General features: G+C 54.4%; 1 protein-coding gene across 1 annotated transcript in view; it reads right to left on the bottom strand.

Annotated features, from left to right (window-relative positions):
- The window catches only part of KCNH3 (potassium voltage-gated channel subfamily H member 3), a 22,216-nt gene extending 3,742 nt beyond the window's left edge, over window positions 1-18,474 (bottom strand). The window contains exons 1-10 of the mRNA XM_047786539.1: window positions 17,842-18,474; window positions 16,187-16,420; window positions 15,625-15,759; window positions 14,390-14,523; window positions 13,705-13,948; window positions 13,162-13,319; window positions 12,872-13,079; window positions 8,731-9,012; window positions 8,232-8,431; window positions 7,522-7,771 (exon numbers count right to left, since the gene is read on the bottom strand). Of these exons, the coding sequence (XP_047642495.1) occupies window positions 7,522-7,771; window positions 8,232-8,431; window positions 8,731-9,012; window positions 12,872-13,079; window positions 13,162-13,319; window positions 13,705-13,948; window positions 14,390-14,523; window positions 15,625-15,759; window positions 16,187-16,420; window positions 17,842-17,917 (1,921 nt within the window). The 5' untranslated portion in view covers window positions 17,918-18,474. The remainder of the gene's footprint in view (window positions 1-7,521; window positions 7,772-8,231; window positions 8,432-8,730; window positions 9,013-12,871; window positions 13,080-13,161; window positions 13,320-13,704; window positions 13,949-14,389; window positions 14,524-15,624; window positions 15,760-16,186; window positions 16,421-17,841) is intronic.

Below are 18,474 nucleotides of genomic sequence, written 5' to 3'. Positions count from 1 at the left end.
GACTCAGGGCACTGCTGAAATATCTGCGTTTTCAGTCTGAGACACTAGTTCTAGGGGTTCCCAGGTTGCCCATGGATCAGACTCCTCTAGGAAAGTTAAACCAATCAGATTCCCTGGCCCTGGAAAACCTAAATAGACTTTTCTCCAAAGAAGGCATATAGATGGTCCAAAAGTACATGAAAAAATGCTTATCTTTTCTAATTATTGGAGAAATACAAATCAAAAACTACAATGAGCTGTCACCTCACACTGATCAGAACAGCCATAATCAAAAAGTCTAGAAATAGGAGTGCCCACTGTGGTCAGCAGCGTCCCTGCAGCGCCAGGACGCAGGTTCCATTCCTGATCTGGTACAGTGGGTTAAAGGATCCAGTGCTGCCACAGCTGTGGCATGGGTTGCAACGGCGGCTTAGATCTGATCCCTGCCCGGGAACTCCATATGCCACAAGGCAGCCAAAGAAGGAAAAAAGAAAGTCAGCAAACAGTATTTATTACAGATAATACATGCTGGAGACGGTGTGGAGAAAAGAGAACCCTCCCACACTGTTGGTGGGAGTGTAAATTGGTGCAGCCACTATGGAGAACAGTATAGACGTTCCTTAAAAAAACTAAAAATAGAGCCACCACATGATCCAGCAATCCCATTTCTGGGCATCTGTCCAGAGAAAACCATAGTTTGAAAAGATACACACACCCTAATGTTCCCAGCAGCATTAATTACAATATTCAAGACACGGAAGCAAGCTAAATGGATAAAGAAGATGTGGTACATATATACAACGGAATATTACTCAGCCTTTATGAGGATGAAATATGCCATTTGTGGCAACACGGATGGACCTAGAGATCATCATACAAAGCGAAGTTAAGTCAAAAAAAGAAAAATACCCTATGACATCACTTACATGTGGAATCCAAAAAAAAAGTTACAGATGAACTCATTTACGAAACAGACTCACAGGCACAGAAAACAAATTTACGGTTACCAAAGGGGAAATGTGGTGGGGAGAACAAATTAGGAGTCTGGGATTAACTACATGAAATTATATAAAATATATCTTATATATATACTACTGTATATAAAATATATATTAGGAGTCTGGGGTTATTGGTATAAAATTATATAAAATATATTTTATGCACATACTCTATATAGACAATTTTTAGAATGGATAAGCAATGAGGTCCTGCTGTACAGCACAGGGAACTATATCCAATCTCTTATGATAGAACATGATGGACGATAATATAAGAAAAAGAATGTATGTCTATGACGGGGTCACTCGTCATATATAAGAAAAAGAATGTATGTCTATGACAGGGTCACTGTACAGCAGAAATTGACAGAACGTAGTAAATCAACTATTATAAAATAATCAACAAGGCCCTACAGTATAGCACAGGGAACTCCATGTTCTGTATTAACTTACGTGGGAAAAGAACTTGAAAAAGAATGGCTGCTATATGTATAATTGAATCACTTTGCTGTACACCTGAAACAACTCTGTAAATCAATTTTACTCCAATATAAAATAAAAATTAAAAGAAAGAAATGAGATTTCCCAGCCCCATCACTACCTATAGAATCGTAATACCTACTAGAGAGCCCACAATGTTTTAAGCCCTGCAGGTGATTCAGGTGGAGCCTGCCCAGGGACCAGTGTGTGGAAGCAGCAGGTTAGCGCTGCGTGTGGCACAGTAAAAATGGCAGAGGTCGTGGTGTTTCATCCCCCCGAGCCCTGGTGCTTCCTCTACACGAGACCCTGTGGTGCTTTCCCGATCTTACCAGAAGGTGTCAATGCAGGGTTGTCCCACCGCCCAGCAGAGGCTGCCTCCCTGACAGCGATTATAAAATGGCATCAATTAGAGTCTGCTTCCCAATCTCAGAGATGTTAAATCGGCAGGGAAAAGTGTGTGACTTCGAATCAATGAAAGAGGGTGTCTCTGATCAGGGACGTGGAGGGGATTAAATGAGTTGGTGCAGACAAAGTGCCTGACACACAGACGGCCAATCAAAGTTCATTTCCTTCCCTTCCCTCCCGACAAGAATTCCCTATAGATCATTCCCAACAGTCCTGGCATGCCACCGAGGCTTGGGCAGAGCACGCACAGCCCTCACAAGGCAGCTCAACCCACGGCCAGACATATCACAAGATTAGACAGCATTTCCTCATCCTTAAGGAAAAAGATGGCTCACTGCCACCCCTGCTGTGGGCTGCCTCACGCTGCCAGCAGAACTCCCTGAGCTTAAAGGCCTCCTCTAAATGTTCATGGACTTTTGCTCGGAAACGCATCGTTGTTAAAGCTTATTTTCTTGGTTTCAGGCCATCTTTCTGATTCCTTGTGAGAGCCGTTTGGATCTCCGTGTGATCACTGGATGAATGAGCTCTCTCGCCTCATGTATGTCATCTGGAAATAGGCTAAGTATGTGTTTCTTGTCTTCATCCAAGAGGGGAGATAAAAATGGGAAACAGGACAGAACCAAGGACCGAGTTCCGTGCCACTGGTCTCAGGGACCAGACACTAGCCTCCAGGTGGCATCTGAGCCAGAGCCTCCTACCCAGCTCATCAGACCACGTGAGGCCCTTCCTGCACCATCACCCAGCTCACCTCGCTGCATCTGGCCCCCTTCCTCCCCCGACGCTAACTTTTGCACGCACTTAGCTGTTAGTTCATACACAGAGGTAGGGGCCAGAATTGACACTGCTAGATGTGCCTCGGGCCTTAGCTGCCAGGAGCAGGCAGAAAGCACCTGGTGGGGGTCAGACGAGGGCAAAGCAGAAAACCATGCCATGATGAAGGCTGGGGAACCAGGCGTCCAGCAGGCCATCGAGAGTGGCCAAGTCAACAGAGGAAATAATTTGTCTGGAACATATGGGCAGGGACAGGATGGATCAAAGGTGGCATAAGTCCCAGGGCTGGAGAATTCTGGAGCCAAAGGCTGGAATGCCGGCAGTGGCCATCCCTGACGCTGTCTTAATACTGAACGTGGATATTCTGAGACCTGGAGCCTGGCGTCAGAGAAGAGACATTCTTGCAGGACCCATGCCAACTCCCAGCCACGCTGCTTCCTCAGCTCCATGCTGAAAACCATCTGTTAAATAATCCACTAGACAATCTTGCTTCAGAGTGACCAGTCTGCAACTGTCAAAATCTGCCTTGTTGCCCTTCTGAATCTCTCCAGTTCCCCATAATTTCTCAAGGATTGCCAGCCCTACACGAGAGGCTATAACTCCATTTGCTCAGAGTCCTGAGGACCAGAAGCCAAGCTCATGAACGATGCTTCTCTCAGCTTGTATGATATTTCTTTCTTGTTTCCTGCTGCAAGGCCATCCTCCTCAAGGAAGAGAGGATGGACACAGAGTCACTGCTGGACATGTGGTCTTTTTTGGCCATCCCCAAAAAAGAGTTTATGGAGGCGTATGGAGTTCCCGGGCCAGGGATCAGATACATTCACACTTGTGACCTACACTGCAGCTACTGCGAAGCCAGACCCTGAACCCACTGTGCTGGGCCAGAGACGGAACCCACATCCAAGCTCTCCAAAAATGCTGCTCATCCCATTGTGCCACAGCAGGAACTCCTGGGCATGTGGTCTTCTTGGTTCTCCAGGTTAGTGACAAACTTCAGCCCCTCTGGGTGTCAGCTGTCCCCCCAGGGAATCTATAAGTGCTAGCTGCCTGAGGTTTGGCTGTGGTCTGGGTGCCACCTTGCATCCATGTGTGAGGCCCTCTCTTACACAGATCACAGCGTTCCCACCCTCTGGGGCCACTGCTGAGGGCCTCCCACAGCCCCAGAACCTGTAGCTCCATGTTGCCCACCACACTGAAAACACACCCTTTCTGCAGGACAAGTCTCCCCAGAGCAGAGCACCTAAGAGCACAGTGTAAGAAGCCTGAGGTTTATTGAGGCAAATGAGAGTGAAAACACAACCACACAAAATCTATGGGATGCAGCAAAAGCAATTCTTAGAGGAAAGTTCATAGTGACATAGGCCTTGAGAAACAAACAAAAAAATATCAAACAACCTAAACCATCACCTAGAAGAGTTAGAAGAAGGACAATGAACAAAACCTAAAGTCAGGAGGGGGAAGGAGATAATAAAAATGAGAGAGGAAATAAAATAGAGATTAAAAAGCAATAAGAAAAAAATCAGTAAAACCTGGAGCTGGTTCTTTGAAAAGGCAAAATTGACAAACATCTGGCTAGGCTCACCGTGAAAAGAAGAGGGAGAACCCAAATAAAATAAGAAATAAAAAAGGAGACATTAACAACTGATGCCACAGAAATAGAAAAAACTGTAAGAGAATACTATGAACAATTATATACCAACAAATTCAACAACCTAGAAGAAACAGACAACTTTCTAGAAACATACAGCCCAGCAAAACTGAATCAAGAAGAAATAGATCATTTGAACAGACTGATCACTAGAAGTGAAATAGAACCTGTAATTTAAAAAACTCCCCACGAGAGTGGTGCACTGGGTTAAGAATCCGACTGCAGTGGCTCCGGTTGCCATGGAGGCACAGGCTCAATCCCTGGCCCAGCTCTGTGGGTTAGAGAATCCAGCACTGCCACAGCTGTGATGTAACTCGCAGCTGTGGCTCGGGTTCAATCCCTGGCCCAGTAACTTCCATGTGCCATGGGTATGGCCATAAAAAAACCCAACCAAACAAACAAAACAAAACCACTCCCTATAAACAAAAGTCCAGAGCCAGACGGCTTCACAGGTGAATTCTACCAAACATACAGAGAACTTATACCCATCTGTCTCAAACACTTCCAAAAGACTGAAGAGGAAGGAACATTCCCAAAAACATTCTATGAGGCCACCATCACTCTGATACCAAAACCAGACAAAGACATTACCAAAAGAGAAAATTATGGGTCAATATCTTTGATGAATATAGGTGCAAAAATTCTCAACAAAATATTAGCAAACCAACTCCAACAACACATTAAAAAGCTCATATACCACAACCAAGCTGGATTCATCCCAAGGTCACAAGAATGGTTCAACATACGCAAATCAATCAATGTGATATACCACATCAACCAAAGAGAAGTCAAAAACCACATGAACATCTCAACAGATGCAGAAAAAGCATGTGATAAAATTCAACATCCATTCATGACAAATACCCTTATGAAAGTGAGTGTAGAAGGAATATATCTCAACGTAACAAAAGCTATTTATGACAGACCTACAGCCAATATGATACTGACTGGTAAAAATACTACTATGGGGAAAAGACAGTCTCTTTAGCAAGGGGTGTTAGGAAAGTTGGACAGCCGCATGTAAATCAATGAAGTTAGAACACACCCTCACACCATACACAGATAAAGACACCAAATGGCTTAAAGACTTAAACATGACATGACACCATAAAAACCTGTGAAGAGAACACAGTCAAAACATTCTCTGACATAAATCATACCAATGTTTTTTAGGTCAGTCTCCCAAGGCAACAAAAATAAACAAATGGGACCTAATCAAACATAGAAGCCTTTGCACAGCCAAGGAAACCAAAAAGACAACCTATAGAGTGGGAGAAAATATTTGCAAATGAGGAAACTGACAAGGGCTTAATTTTAAAAATATACAAACAGCTCATACAATTCAACAACAACAAAAAAACAAACAACTCAACTGAAAGATGGGCAGAAGACGAGTTCCCTTGTGGAGTTAAGGATCTGGTGTTGTCACCACAGTAGCTTGGGTCGCTGCTGTGGCATAAGTTTGATCCTTGGCCCAGGAACTTCCACATGCCACAGGCAACAGCCAAAGGGGGGGGAAAAAAGGGAAGAAAAATGGGCATAAGAACTAAATAGATATTTCCCAAAGACATACAGATGGCCAATAGGCACATGAAAATATGCTCAACATCTTTTCCAATTCTTAGAGAAATGCAAATCAAAAATATGAGGTACCGCCTCACACTGGTCAGAATGGCCATCATTAAAAATCTACAAATAATAGGAGTTCCCATTGTGGCTCAGCAGTTAACGAACCTGTCTAGTATCCACAGGACGCAGGTTTGATCCCTGGCCTTGTTCAGTGGGTTAAGGATCCAGCATTGCCGTGAGCTGTGGTGTGGGTCACAGACGTGGCTTGGCTGTGGCTATGGTGTAGGCCAGTGGGTACAGCTCCAATTTGACCCCTAGCCCGGGAACCTCCATATGCCACGGGTGAGGCCCTAAAAAGACCAAAAAAAAAAAATCTACAAATAATAAATGCTTGGGAGGATGTGGAGAAAAGGGAGCACTCCTAGACTGTTGGTGCAATCCTACTCCTGGGCATATATCCAGCAAAACTATAACTCAAAAAGATCTAAGCACCCCTATGTTCACTGCAGCACTATATACAATAGCCAAGACAGAGAAGCAACCTAAATGTCTATCAACAGAGGAATGGATAAAGAAGATGTGGTACATATATACAATGGAATATTACACAGCCATAAAGAATGAAATATGCCATTTGCAGCAACAAGGATGGACCTAGAGATTATCATACTAAGTGAAGTCAGATAAATACCCTATGATATCCTTTATATGTAGAATCTAAAAATGACACAAATGTGAGTTCCCGTTGTGGCTCAGTGATTAACAAGCCCACCTAGTGTCTATAAGGATTCAGATTTGATCCCTGGCCTCATTTAGAGGGTTGAGTATCCATGAGCTGTGGTGTAGGGCGTAGATGCGGCTCAGATCCCATGTTGCTGTTGCTGTGGCATAGGCCAGCAGCTGTAGCTAATTTGACCCTCAGCCTGGGAAACTCCATATGCTGCAGGTGGGGCCCTAAAAAAAAAAAAATTTTTAAAAAAGCAAAAAAATAAAAATAAAAACGACACAAACGAACATATCTACAAAAGAGAAACACATTCACAGACATAGAGAACAGACTTGTGATTGCCAAGGGGGAGGTAGGGGTGGGAGAGGGATGGAGTGAGTGTTCAGGGTTAGCAGATGCAAACTATTATATATAGAATGAATAAACAACATGGTCCTACTCTAATATAGCATAGGGAAATATATTAATATTCTGTGATAAGGCGTAATGAAAAAGAATATAACAAATAACGTATATATGTGTGTGTGTATAACAATCACTTTGCTGACGGCAGAAATTAACACAACATTGTAAATCAACTATACTTCAATAATTTTTTTTTTTAAAGAGTGGCGTTCAAGCCTCCCTTTTTCCCGCCTGAACCCTTTCCAGCACTTCCATCCTCAGCATTTGATTTTCCCCCATAACAGGAAGTGTTCCCCTCTGTTCCCTCCCAGACCAAAGGCTGGTCCTGCACTCGGTCTGGCTTTCAACACCCCCGAGATAGAGTTCACGCCTTATGGGCATGGGGTCCTCTCTGAGCCCTGCCCACAGCTACTCCTGACACCCCCGGGGCTGTTTCTCCCTGGCAGCCTTGCCTGCGCTCTCTGGGTTTTCTGCCAGATGGGGCCGTGGCTCCACCCGCCTCCCGCGGGCCCGTGTCGCTCTGTCCCAGCCTCACACACCTAGGATGGCCAGCACCGTGCCGCCCTTGAGCACCTCCATGGAGCCGGAACAGACGAAGTAGAGGGCCTGGAGGGCGTCGCCTTGGTGGATGAGGTACTCGCCCGGCGTGCAGAAGGCCGGCCGCAGGGCCAGGGAGAGCGTCCGCAGGCAGCCTCGGCTCGCGGCCTCAAATAGGGGCAGCTGCAGGACCTCCTTATGAAGGTGCATGGCAATGTCTGCGCGGAGCTCGTCTGGGAGGCTCTGCAGCAACTGCGGGCGGGGAGCAGGTGAGGAAGGTTAGGGTGGAGGATGGGAGGCGGCCTCCCACCAGCCCGTCTCGGAACCAGGGGCGGCGGGGGAGGGGCCTTGAGCCCCAACCCCCCCCAGCACGCACGGCTCCTCACGCGGTCCCATCAGTGAGGGGGTTTGTCTCTGCCTCCCTCTCAATCGCTTTACCCTCCCCACCCGCCGTGAGCAGCCCTGCTTTCCTTCTCCAGGGTAGGCCTCAGGCTTGGACATCAGTGCGCAGGGCGTCCAAGACGGCTTGCAGTTCGACGCGCCGGTCCTACCCCCTCCCCGCCCCCCTGCCGCCCCCGGCCCCGAAAACGGGGGCGGGAAGGTCAGATTTGCGCGTCCCTTGCCCTCTTCCAGCCGGCTCCTGGGAATCTTAGGCTCCGCCACTCCTTGAAGGAGCAAAGGCTGGAAGGGCCAGCCCTGGAGGCCTGCGCACCTCGGTGGTGTCGATACCGTTGTTCACGGCCCAGGTCGCCTGGAAGTACTCGAGCATGCGCTGCTTGAGGGGCTTGGGGATGCGGTGGATGCGGATGTAGTCGCGCAGGTCGCGGGTGCGGCTGTGGTACAGAAAGCGGCGGGCGTACATGCGCTGGATGATGGCCGTCACGTTCCCAAACACCACCGCGTGCATCAGGGCTGGGGAGGGTGGCGAGAGGGGTCACCTCCAGGACTGGCCTGGCCCGGCCCGGCCTGACGCCGTGCTGGACCCTTCTGTCCTCCCCACCCCCACGCTGGGCAAGGACCACAGCCGCCGTGCTGGGGGGAGTCCTGGAGCCAAGTGGGCTCTCTCGGCCCTGGCCTTGGTACCTTGGCCCGCTAAGGCAGAAGAACCTCAGGAAGGGGGCTCAGCACCCTGCTGGCGGTGGCGGGGAAGGGGCCGCCTGGGCGCACGGGTCTGGGAGTGGGCCCTGGACCGGGAGCGGGGCAGGCCTCACCGCCGATGAGCATGGTGCAGATGGAGAAAATCTTCTCGGTGTCCGTGTTGGCGGACACGTTGCCGAAGCCCACGCTGGTGAGGCTGCTGAGTGCGAAGTAGAGGGAGGTGATGTAGGCGCTGCGCAGTGAGGGGCCGCCCAGGAGCTCTGGCCCCGTCCTGTTGGCCTCGCTGCCACTGCTGCTACAGTTGTCACTCTGGCCGGAGCTGTTCCCTACAGCTGGGCTCCGGCCCACCAGGTAGTAGGGGGTCTCCAGTCTGCGAGCCAGCTCCTGCAGCCAGCCTGGGGAGAGGGTGGAAGAGCACTGCAGCACTGCGGGGCAGGTGTGCCCCCTGGGACCCCTGGCAGGGATGGGGGTGGGGGACAAAGGGCGGCAGCCCCAGCGCCATAGCTATCAGGGCATCCCTCTGCTACCGGCCCCGCACACCGCTGTGCGCCCCCTAAACTCTCACCAAGACAAGCACATGAGGACGAAGAGGAGTCTGTCATCTCCCCGGACAGTGTCTCTGGGTGCTGAGGAGGGAGTGGAGGACACTGCACCTGCCTCCCTGTGGCTGCCACTAACCTGGGCAGTGAGCCCAGCTGGTGTGTGAGGGGTGAACAGAGGGACCGGCGGGCTCACTGCACCAGCTACAGCCTCGCCCCCAGGGCTACCTCCTCTGCCTTTCCATCCAGACTCCTCTAGTTCTTTTCTCAGAGCGCACCTGCTCCCATTTAACCTCATCCCTCCTCACAACCACACCAACCAGCCAACCTCAAGCACACCGAGGTGCACGTGTGCATAAACACCATTAAGGCTACAGACGAGCTCTGCGTAGTCGAGGGGACAAGGAGAAACGTGTGAGCACAATTCACAGGAGCAGGGCCCTGGCCCGTGCACATTTGGGAGGGAGACAAGGTTCACAGGTGCTTGCATGCTGACACCCAGGTAGAAGAGGGACGCATCTGCATGGATGTGAGCACACAGGTGTGTACACTAAAGGCCACAGACAGGCCACCCCCATGCCCACAGAGGTTCTTGAGCACATATGCAGACACAGGTCAGCCTGGGACACCGGGAGGAGGATGAAAATCGCCCCAGTCTTCCCATCAACCCCACTTTCTCTGGCCTGGCCTTACAGGAGAGGGGGAGCTGTGTACTGGGGTCTCAGCTCATGGCTGCCCAAAGTCACAGCCCAGCTAGCGGGCTGTGGGAATTCTAGAGCGTTATGTGGGGGTTCGCAGGGTCCACAGAGGTCCCAGCAGAGCTGGGGGCCATGGAGAGCAAGGGAGAGAGGAAAGATCTAGAACGGAAGCTCAGAGAGTAAGCCAGAAGATGGGCTCAGGATCACAGGCTGCAGCGGGACCCACCCCTCCACACGCGCTCTGCCCCTCCGCAGCCCCCACTCCACACCCCCCCTGACACCAGGCACACTGCTGTCTGTGATCCCCACACCGCTCCTCTCACCACCCACCCACTCACTCAGCAACCTCACACACGTGTGCCGGGGGCTGGAGACCCCCTGGAGCTTTCTGCAGGGTAGGAGCTGTGTTTCAGGCGCACAGCGCCTAAGGGCCCCAGGACGGGGTTCAAACCCGCATGCTATGGGCTAGGGCTAGACGGCTTCCTGGAAGAGGGGCCACGGGTGCTCAGTCTCAGAGGATTTGTAGAGTTTCGATACAAAGAAATTGGAAGGGGGGTCATTCCGAGCTAAGGAAAGGCGTGAGCCAAACCTAGAGGTGGAGACAAACACAGGGGAGTAGCTCAGCTTAGCTAGAATGTGGGGTCCACCCTGGGGGCCAAACTCCAGGCTGAGGAGGCTGGGGGATGTGTTAAGTCTTGAGCCAAGGTGAGGCTCCCCCCTTCTGTTGTTTGAGATGAGCTGTGAGAAAACGCAAGGAACTACTCAAAACTCTTCAGTCGTCATTCAGTTGGGCGCCTGAAGTGAAGCCCGTTGCCTGATGAGGAGGAAGCCGGTGGAGAGGGGAGAAGCGAGAAGACGAGGGGAGGGGGCAGAGGGCCCTCCTCTCCGTCTTGGTCTCAGGGGCATGGGCAGGCTCTGGAGCTGGTGGCGGGACAGAGTCTCTACATGGGGAGTGTCAGCTGTGCGGGCTCTTCCAGAGGTTTTGCACTGAGAAACGCCCTGAGCAAGCTCCCTCAGTACTTATTTAGCACAGTCTTTTGAAAATACAGCCCGTCTCCACTGAGCTAATGAGATTCTGGGGAGGAAGTCTGTGTCCACAGCACGGGCCCTGTGGCCGCAGAACCAAGGCAAGGAAGCCAAGGGAAGGCACCTTCCCTCAGACAGAGCTGGGCCAGCAGGGGGTGCCACTCTCCCCCACGGACACCCCTCCCAAAGGTCTGGGTGTGCAGTTTCCCTGGAGAAAGAAGGGGGAGATGATGGTGGGAAGGACTTGGAAAGGCCCTTCATGTGAACCGGTACCAGTCCCAGAGAGAAAACCCTCTGGAACTTAGAGTTCTGGGATGATCTGCAAAATGACCCCTCCACCCCGCACTCTCTATGGTGGGGCTCAGAGCCGCTCCGGGAACCAGAGGTGCTCTCCATGTCCGCTCAGCAGCCCCTGCGAGGTGCTCACAACAGAGGAACCACAGGGATGCAAGACTCAGGGTGTCTGGGTCCTGCTGGGAGAGGGAACTGACCCGGGGATTTGGTGTCTCACCCACTTTGGGGTCAGGGTTGGCATCACCATTATCCACAGCCCTGTCCTCTGAGAGCGTTTGCTGGCGGCGGGGGAGGGCATCTGACTCCAGAGCCACCTCCGCTGCTGCCTCCCTCTGGGAAGGGCAGGTGCCAAGGAGCCGACACTGCCTGAACGTCCTGGTTCCTGTGCTCGGCAACTAGCGCTTTGGGGAATAGCCAAGGGGGCCTCTGGGCTACACACAGTCTCTGTGGGCGTGGCGAGGGGCAGAGGAGTCGCAGGAGTTTCCTTGTCCCCGGGAACTGATCAGAGCACATTTCCAAGGCCAGCCAGGACTCCTGGTGAGCCCACCAAGGAGCAGACAGTTGTGAGGGGCCGTCTGAGCAGCTGGCCTCTTGCCCACAGATGGGAAACAGGTGCTAAAGGCCAGTTACCGGGAAGGGGCTGGAGGGCTGGAGCGCATGAGAGGGAGAAGAAGGGTTCAATTTTAGAGCTGCGGGGTGCGGAGAGTTAGACGTTGTTGGAACAGGATGGTTCAGGGTCAGAGAGAGAGGATGGAAGTTGGAGTGGCACCAGTGGAGTGGCCCAGGGAGAGTGGGGGTGGGGTAGGGTGGGGGGGTGAGGAACCCAGGGACCGGCAGGGCCGGGACAGAGGGGTGGTCGGCAGGGTCAGGTGCTACAGGGACAACAAGGGGATGAGGGTTTGGCCCCAGAAGGTCACTGTGACCTGCAGAGTGACATTTTGGGTTGAGAGGTGGGGGTGGAAGCCCTCCTGGCAGGAGTTAAGAAGCGAGTGGGAGGTGAGCAGAGGGAGGCGCTGTGAAAGTGGAGGTGAAATGAAGGAGAGTGAAGACACTGGTGGGACGCAGAGAAAGGCTGCCGTTCAGGCTGGGGGAGGGCTGAGAAGCAGCTGAGAAACATGCAGCCTTGAGGTGACGAGAGAGGGGAGGGGCCTTAGGAGCCACAGTAGGGGGGGATGAGCTTCCAAGCAGGTGGTGGGACAGTGCCAGGCATGGGAGAATCCCTGGAGAGGTCTCCTGAGAGGGCTGGGATTCCCAGTGGGGCAGGGAATGGAAGAATGTGACAGAAGCTTGGCCACAAGGAGGCTCTGATGGGTGAACAGCCTCCCCCAGGCAGCCCACCAGGCTTTCTCCGCAAGGCAGCGCTGCCAGAGAACAAGTCTACCGGGAGGGGGTGGCTCTGTCACACTCCCATCGGCACACACACATCCTTGTCCCCACATTCACCTCACAAATGCACGCCTCCTTGCACACACACCCCTGGCACACACCTATGAGCACCTACACATGGAGACCTGCACACATCTCTCTGGCACCTCACGTCAGCTCACTGGATACACCCCGACAGACACACACTTGGACTCATATTTCCCTGACCTCAAGTGGACAGATTCCTCGGGCACATATGTGTATGTGTACACACACACACACACACACACACACACACACATGCATGAGCACGCGCTTGCAGCCTCTAGTACCTATCTCGGGCAGCTCAGAGGCGCTGCTCTCGATCTCCCGCTGGCCGATGTAGAACCAGACGCAGGCCACCCAGTGGGCGAGCAGGGCGAACACGGCCATGAGCAGGGTGAGCACCACGGCGCTATACTGCGAGTAGCGGTCCAGCCTCGGGAGCAGCCGCAGCAGCCGCAGCAGCCTCACGGTCTTCAGCAGGTGCGCCCCAAAGTACTGAGGCGGGAGGCAGGGATGTCACCCCAGGGCTGGCCCCACCCGTCCTGCCCCAAGGCTCACCCAGCCCGGCCACACTGACCACGTTGACCTTGAAGGCATGTAGCAGGTCGAAGGGCAGCGCCGCAATGACATCCAGCAGGAACCAGGTGGTAACGTAGTGCAGGCAAATGGATTTCGGGGCAAACACCACCTGGCCCGACTTGGACACGAATGTGGTGCGGAAATTCAGCACTATGTCTGCGGGAAGGTGGGGCAGGAGTCAGCGTGGGTCGGGGAGGAGCCCACCTTTTCCGGGCATCCACTCAGTACGTGACGCTGTCCTGGGCCCTTTAGGTGCGTTGTCCCAGTTTTCACAGTAACGCTAAAGGGTGGATATTGTTACACCTAATTGATGGAGGGAGAGACAGGCCAAGCGTGTCCCAGGATCAAGTAACCCATGAGTGGTGGAGACATATTTGGAACCCAGGTCTGATTTCAAAGCCATGGGTCCTAAATGGGGGGAAGGCCAGAGGAACCCGGGGGGGCAGGGGGCAGCGAAGCCAAGCAGACGTCCATCAAAGCCTGAGGGGCCCTGGCCCGGGGTGGCGGGCGGGCGGGCGGGGGAGGCACAGAGCACACTTACCCAGGATGAAGAGGACCTCCACAGCCAGGTCACAGACGCTGGGGGGCCCCCGGGCGGCGCTGGGCTCCCGGGCTGTGCTCACGCACACGCTGTAGGGCACAGTGACGGCCACGTAGAGGGTGGCGAGCAGGATAAAGCCATCCCAAGTGGCCCTCAGGGCCCCGCAGTGCAGCAGGATGAAGGGTGACTTCCGGATGGCAGCTACTTTGTACTCGGGCAAATTTGGCTTCTCTCCAAACACCCCCTGAGTGAGAGGCAGGGCAGGTCCAGGCAGGGAGGACAGGAAATTGGCAAGGGTGAGTTTGGCGAGGGTCTGGAGCAGGCATCCACCACCTTTTTCTCCCTGCATTCTCCAAACAGCCTCTGACACAGGCATTAGAGACCCCTTGCTATTGATCAGAAGACTGAGGATCAGGGAGATGAAGTGACTTAGCTGAGGTCACACAGCTGCTTAGGGGAGGAGCAAAGATTGAGCCAAAGCCCATCAGACTCCAGGGCCAAAACTCTCCTCTATACCTGTGACAGATCAGACACGTGCGTGACATTCTCGCCACAATCCCCAACGTGCAGGTGGGGCCTGAGTGGGACATGCTCTCTGTGGTGGGTTCCGTTCCCCTCCTCCATCTCCTCAGCCTGCTCCTGCCCTGTCCCGCCCCCTAAACACACACCCTTGTGTGCAATCCACCTTATTGAGCTTGTGCTTGCCCTTGGGCTGCTTCTGCAGGTGCCCAGACAGGTGGTAGAGCACAGCCCGGCTCCGTCGCCGGTTGGCATTAAAGCCTTTGGACCCTGCCCGGCCATATCGGCGCCGGCCACCACCTGCAAAAGAAGAAGGGCCGGAGGGGATGATGGTGGAAGCACTGACACACCCCAGCCCATGGGCTTGGGGGTGGGGCTCCAGCAGCTGCCCCGTGACTAGTCTGTTTAGAGCTGGGTGCTCCACGGTTTCTCACGTCCTAGAGTCACTTGCCAGCCCCAGCAACGGGCAGTCCTGTGGGTGCTTACAGATACTCCTCCCAGTGCCTGCTTCTAGAAGAAGGCGGTTTGGAGCAAGACAAGGCAGGAGAGGATCTCCAGAGGGAAAGGCCTAAGAGAGGGGTGGGAGAGCGCAGAGCTAGCAAGAGGCCATTGGGCAGAGTTGTGGGAGCCCCATGCTAGAGGTGGGGGATGGGGAACGGACAGTACCCTCAGCACCCCCAAATGGCAAGGAGGCCTTGGAGCAGCTTCTGCGGACAGTTCTGGGAACCGTCCAAAGGCCTTCTGCAGCCCTTAGAGGATGCGAGAGGCGAAAGGCCACAGGGACTTAAAAGAGGGCTTTGGAGTTCCCGTCGTGGCTCAGTGGTTAATGAATCCGACTAGGAACCATGAGGTTGTGGGTTCGATCCCTGGCCTTGCTCAGCGGGTTAAGGATCTGGTGTTGCCGTGAGCTGTGGTATAGGTCGGACCCCACGTTGCTGTGGCTCTGGCGTAGGCCGGCGGCTACAGCTCCAATTAGACCCCTCGTCTGGGAACCTCCATATGCCACAGGAGCAGCCCAAGAAATTGCAAAAAGACAAAAAAATAAAATAAAAAAATAAAAAAATAAAAGAGGGCTTTGGCCAGCCCTCCAGACAGGTCTGCATGAAGAAGAGGAACCAGGTGGATCTGTGCTCAGCCTCACTAATTGGTGGGGAAATGGTACTTCATGGGCACTAGTGGAATTTGTTTTCTTCTGTTTCTTAGTCAAGTTGACTTTAAAAAACTTCAGCTTTGTCTGAAAGCAGCACAGGCCTCTCGGCCAGCAGAAGCGAGGGGGTGGTCAGTGAGTGAAGCAGGGGTGGGGGCCCCACAAGCCCACACTGGGTGCCGTGGCCCTACCCAGGCCCGAGGTACCCAACACCCCAGCCACAGCAGCCAAATCAGCAGCCCACGGGCACCCACCTCTCTCCTTCCAGCTGTCAGGGCCCCCTCGGTTCTTGGTATCACTGATGTCCTTGTGAGAGACCAGGAAGAGGGCCACCTCCCCTTTCTCATTCTTTATGGGTATCACATCCAGGAGACACCAGAACGGGAGCCCTGGGCACAAAGACAGACTCAGCGCAGCTCCCACTCTCCGCCCTGCCCAAGGTGACAGAGGAGCCACTGACACCTCCTGGCCAAGGCACAAGCCAGCTCCACCTAGAACACTTAGGCTCCATCAAACAGGGTGGGGGAAGGCAAGGGAGAGCAGAGATGACGTTCAGACATGCGTGTTCATAGCTCTGTCCTGCTAAGTAAGACAGAGACATTTTTCTGCTGTGGTGGGATACCCACGACGGGAAATTGAGTGTGAGCTGAGACTGGGGTGAGGGCAGAAGAAAGGAGAGACCAGGAACGCAAGGAGGGGAGGAAGAGGAGAGGGGAATGTGGGAAGGTGGGATGAGATGGGGAGATGGAGAAGGCAGGATTGGGAAGGAGAGGCTGTGGATGGGGTGGCTGCTAGGCTGGCCAGGTGGCCCCTCACCGCTCTTCCGGTACAGGATCAGCTCAGCCTTGAACTCCTTGTGCTCATCCAGGGCCTTGCGGATCTGCTGGCGGACGAGCTCACTGGTGTCTGGTCCATAGAGGAAGGAGCAGGCACAGCCCCGCTGCATGACCTCGGCCCGGGAGAAACCCGTGAGGTCGCAGAAGCCATCAGAGCAGTAGACCACGGGGAAGAGCCCCGCCACCTGGGCATTGCCCAGCACGAAGTTACTATCTGCAAGAGAGCACCTCTCAGAGGAGGTGTGGGGTGAAGGGGCATGGGGTCGCCTAACCCTCCTTGCCAGGTGTCTGCAATACGGTGGGTGTTACAAGTCCCAGGAATCCTGGGTATGAGTGGTTGGGTCAGGGGTCGGGGTGGGAGGGAGGGTTAGGATAGGAACCATTTATGGACAGGAAATAGGGCATCACCTGTGTGTCAGTGCCCTGCAAGGACCCACTCCTAGCATCATGTGTATAAGTGCATTTAAGAATCGGCACGTGTGAATCCCGAGGTTGGTGAATTCAGCCCCGTGTGGGTGCTGTACCCTCTGGAGTCTGGCCAGAGCAGCCTGGGGTCAGAGGGAGTTGGGAATGCCCAAAGGAGGATGGCAGGTGCACTTGGCCAGCCTCAGCCCCAGCCCAGCCTCTGCCAGGTTCACTCACTAGCCAGGTACCCAGGTTGGCTGTCTGGCTCCTCCCCCTGAGACACACCTGGACGGAGAGGCAATCCAGGCTACTACCATCTATCTATTCTGCACTCTGAGCCCCAGCCGCCTGACCTGGCTCAGGAAAATTAGTGAGTGTGATCCACAATGGGGGTGTAAGAATGGTAGCTGAGCTCTGGCGGCCTGGAGCCAGGAATGTATTGAGGAGTGGGGGGCGCTGAATCAGCAGGCTGCAGGAGCCAAGCACAGGCAAAGCAGATGGAGAAGCCTGGGGAAGGCGGGGGGCGCTCAGGGATGGGCTCCCGCCCCCCTATCAGGAAGCAGAAAGGTGAAGGACGCTAAGCAGAGAGCTCAGACGCCCCACCAGGTTTGAGAGTCAGGGAGTAGGATGAGGAAGGGGGCTTTCACGACTTTCCCGGTGCTCAGAGCCCCAAGATCCAGAAGCTCTGTTCTTCTCCAAACTTCCCCAGTTGGTGGGAGTCTCCAAACCTATCTTTTTGGGGTGAAATGGGCTCCGTGGGTTGAGGCTGTGAGTTTACCATGGTGAGGTGAGCTTGGACTAACAGTGCTCACCTGAGTCCTGCTGACTCCCAATCTCAGTTTGCAAACCTCTTTTCTAAATCGGTTCTTTGAGCCTCTGGGCTGTCCCTGAGCACCGCTTCCTGGTCTCACTCCCCAACCTGCCAGTTCAAAGACAGTCCGTGGGACAGAGCCAGGTTATCGCTGGGGATGGGACGGGCTATAATGACTAGGTCGGGGTTCGCGTCTCCACGAACAGACGGCAGGCCCGGCCTGGGGTCAGGGTTGACTCTGAATCTTTCGGAAACGGCCTCTGGAAGGACACAGTGGTCCCAGCTTAAAGTGGGGCTCACGGAAGGGAGAGCGAGAGCAGAAGGGCGCCAGGCTATGTCCAAGTGGGGTTGCAGGACTGGCGGGAACCCTGGCCGGGGTCAACTGGTCCGGGAGCCAGGGCGGCGAGGGTCAAACTCACGCGTGCCGTCGAAGCGCGTGGCGATGGTGTCCAGGAAAGTGTTCTGAGGCGCCAGGAGTCCCCGCATGGCCGGCATCTTAGGCGGCGGTAGCCGCCCGCCCCATCCCTCCGGGGCGCGGGGGCTCAGCGCCGGGGGAGGGCGTCCAGCTCGGCCGCCCCCCGCCGGGCCCCGCGCCCCCTAGCGCAGCCGTCGGGGCGCAGTGCCTACCCGGGGCTCGCAGGTCCCTCCAGCCGCCTGCGAGCGAGGGGGCGTCCCCGCCGTCGAGGCCGGGAGCATGGCGCGCGGCTCCTAGCGCCCTGGCCGCCCACGAATCCCGGACTCCCCGCTCGGCGGCCGCTGTGCTCTCGGCACCTTCAGCTCTCGGCGACGGTGACAGCGGCTCCCGTTTCGACTGCGGGCCGGTTACAGCTCGGGTTTCGCTCAGCACCGGATCCCCGCAGCTCCCTCCGTCTGTCGGGGAGAAGCGGCAGCCTCCCTCCCTCCCTCCGGCGCCCGCCGCCTGCACCGGGGTAACCATGGAGACGGGGCACACCCAGGCAGGGCCGCCTCCTTAAAGGGACAGGCCTCCCGCCGAGGGATTCCCCTCCCCTCGGGACCTGGGGAAGGGGGCGGAGAGGCAGTGCCCTCCCTTC

This window comes from Phacochoerus africanus, chromosome 7 (genome assembly GCF_016906955.1).
Source record: "Phacochoerus africanus isolate WHEZ1 chromosome 7, ROS_Pafr_v1, whole genome shotgun sequence".
NCBI lineage: Eukaryota > Metazoa > Chordata > Mammalia > Artiodactyla > Suidae > Phacochoerus > Phacochoerus africanus.
The sequence above is the reverse complement of the archived record's forward strand: the minus strand, read 5'-3'. Positions and strand labels throughout refer to the sequence as shown.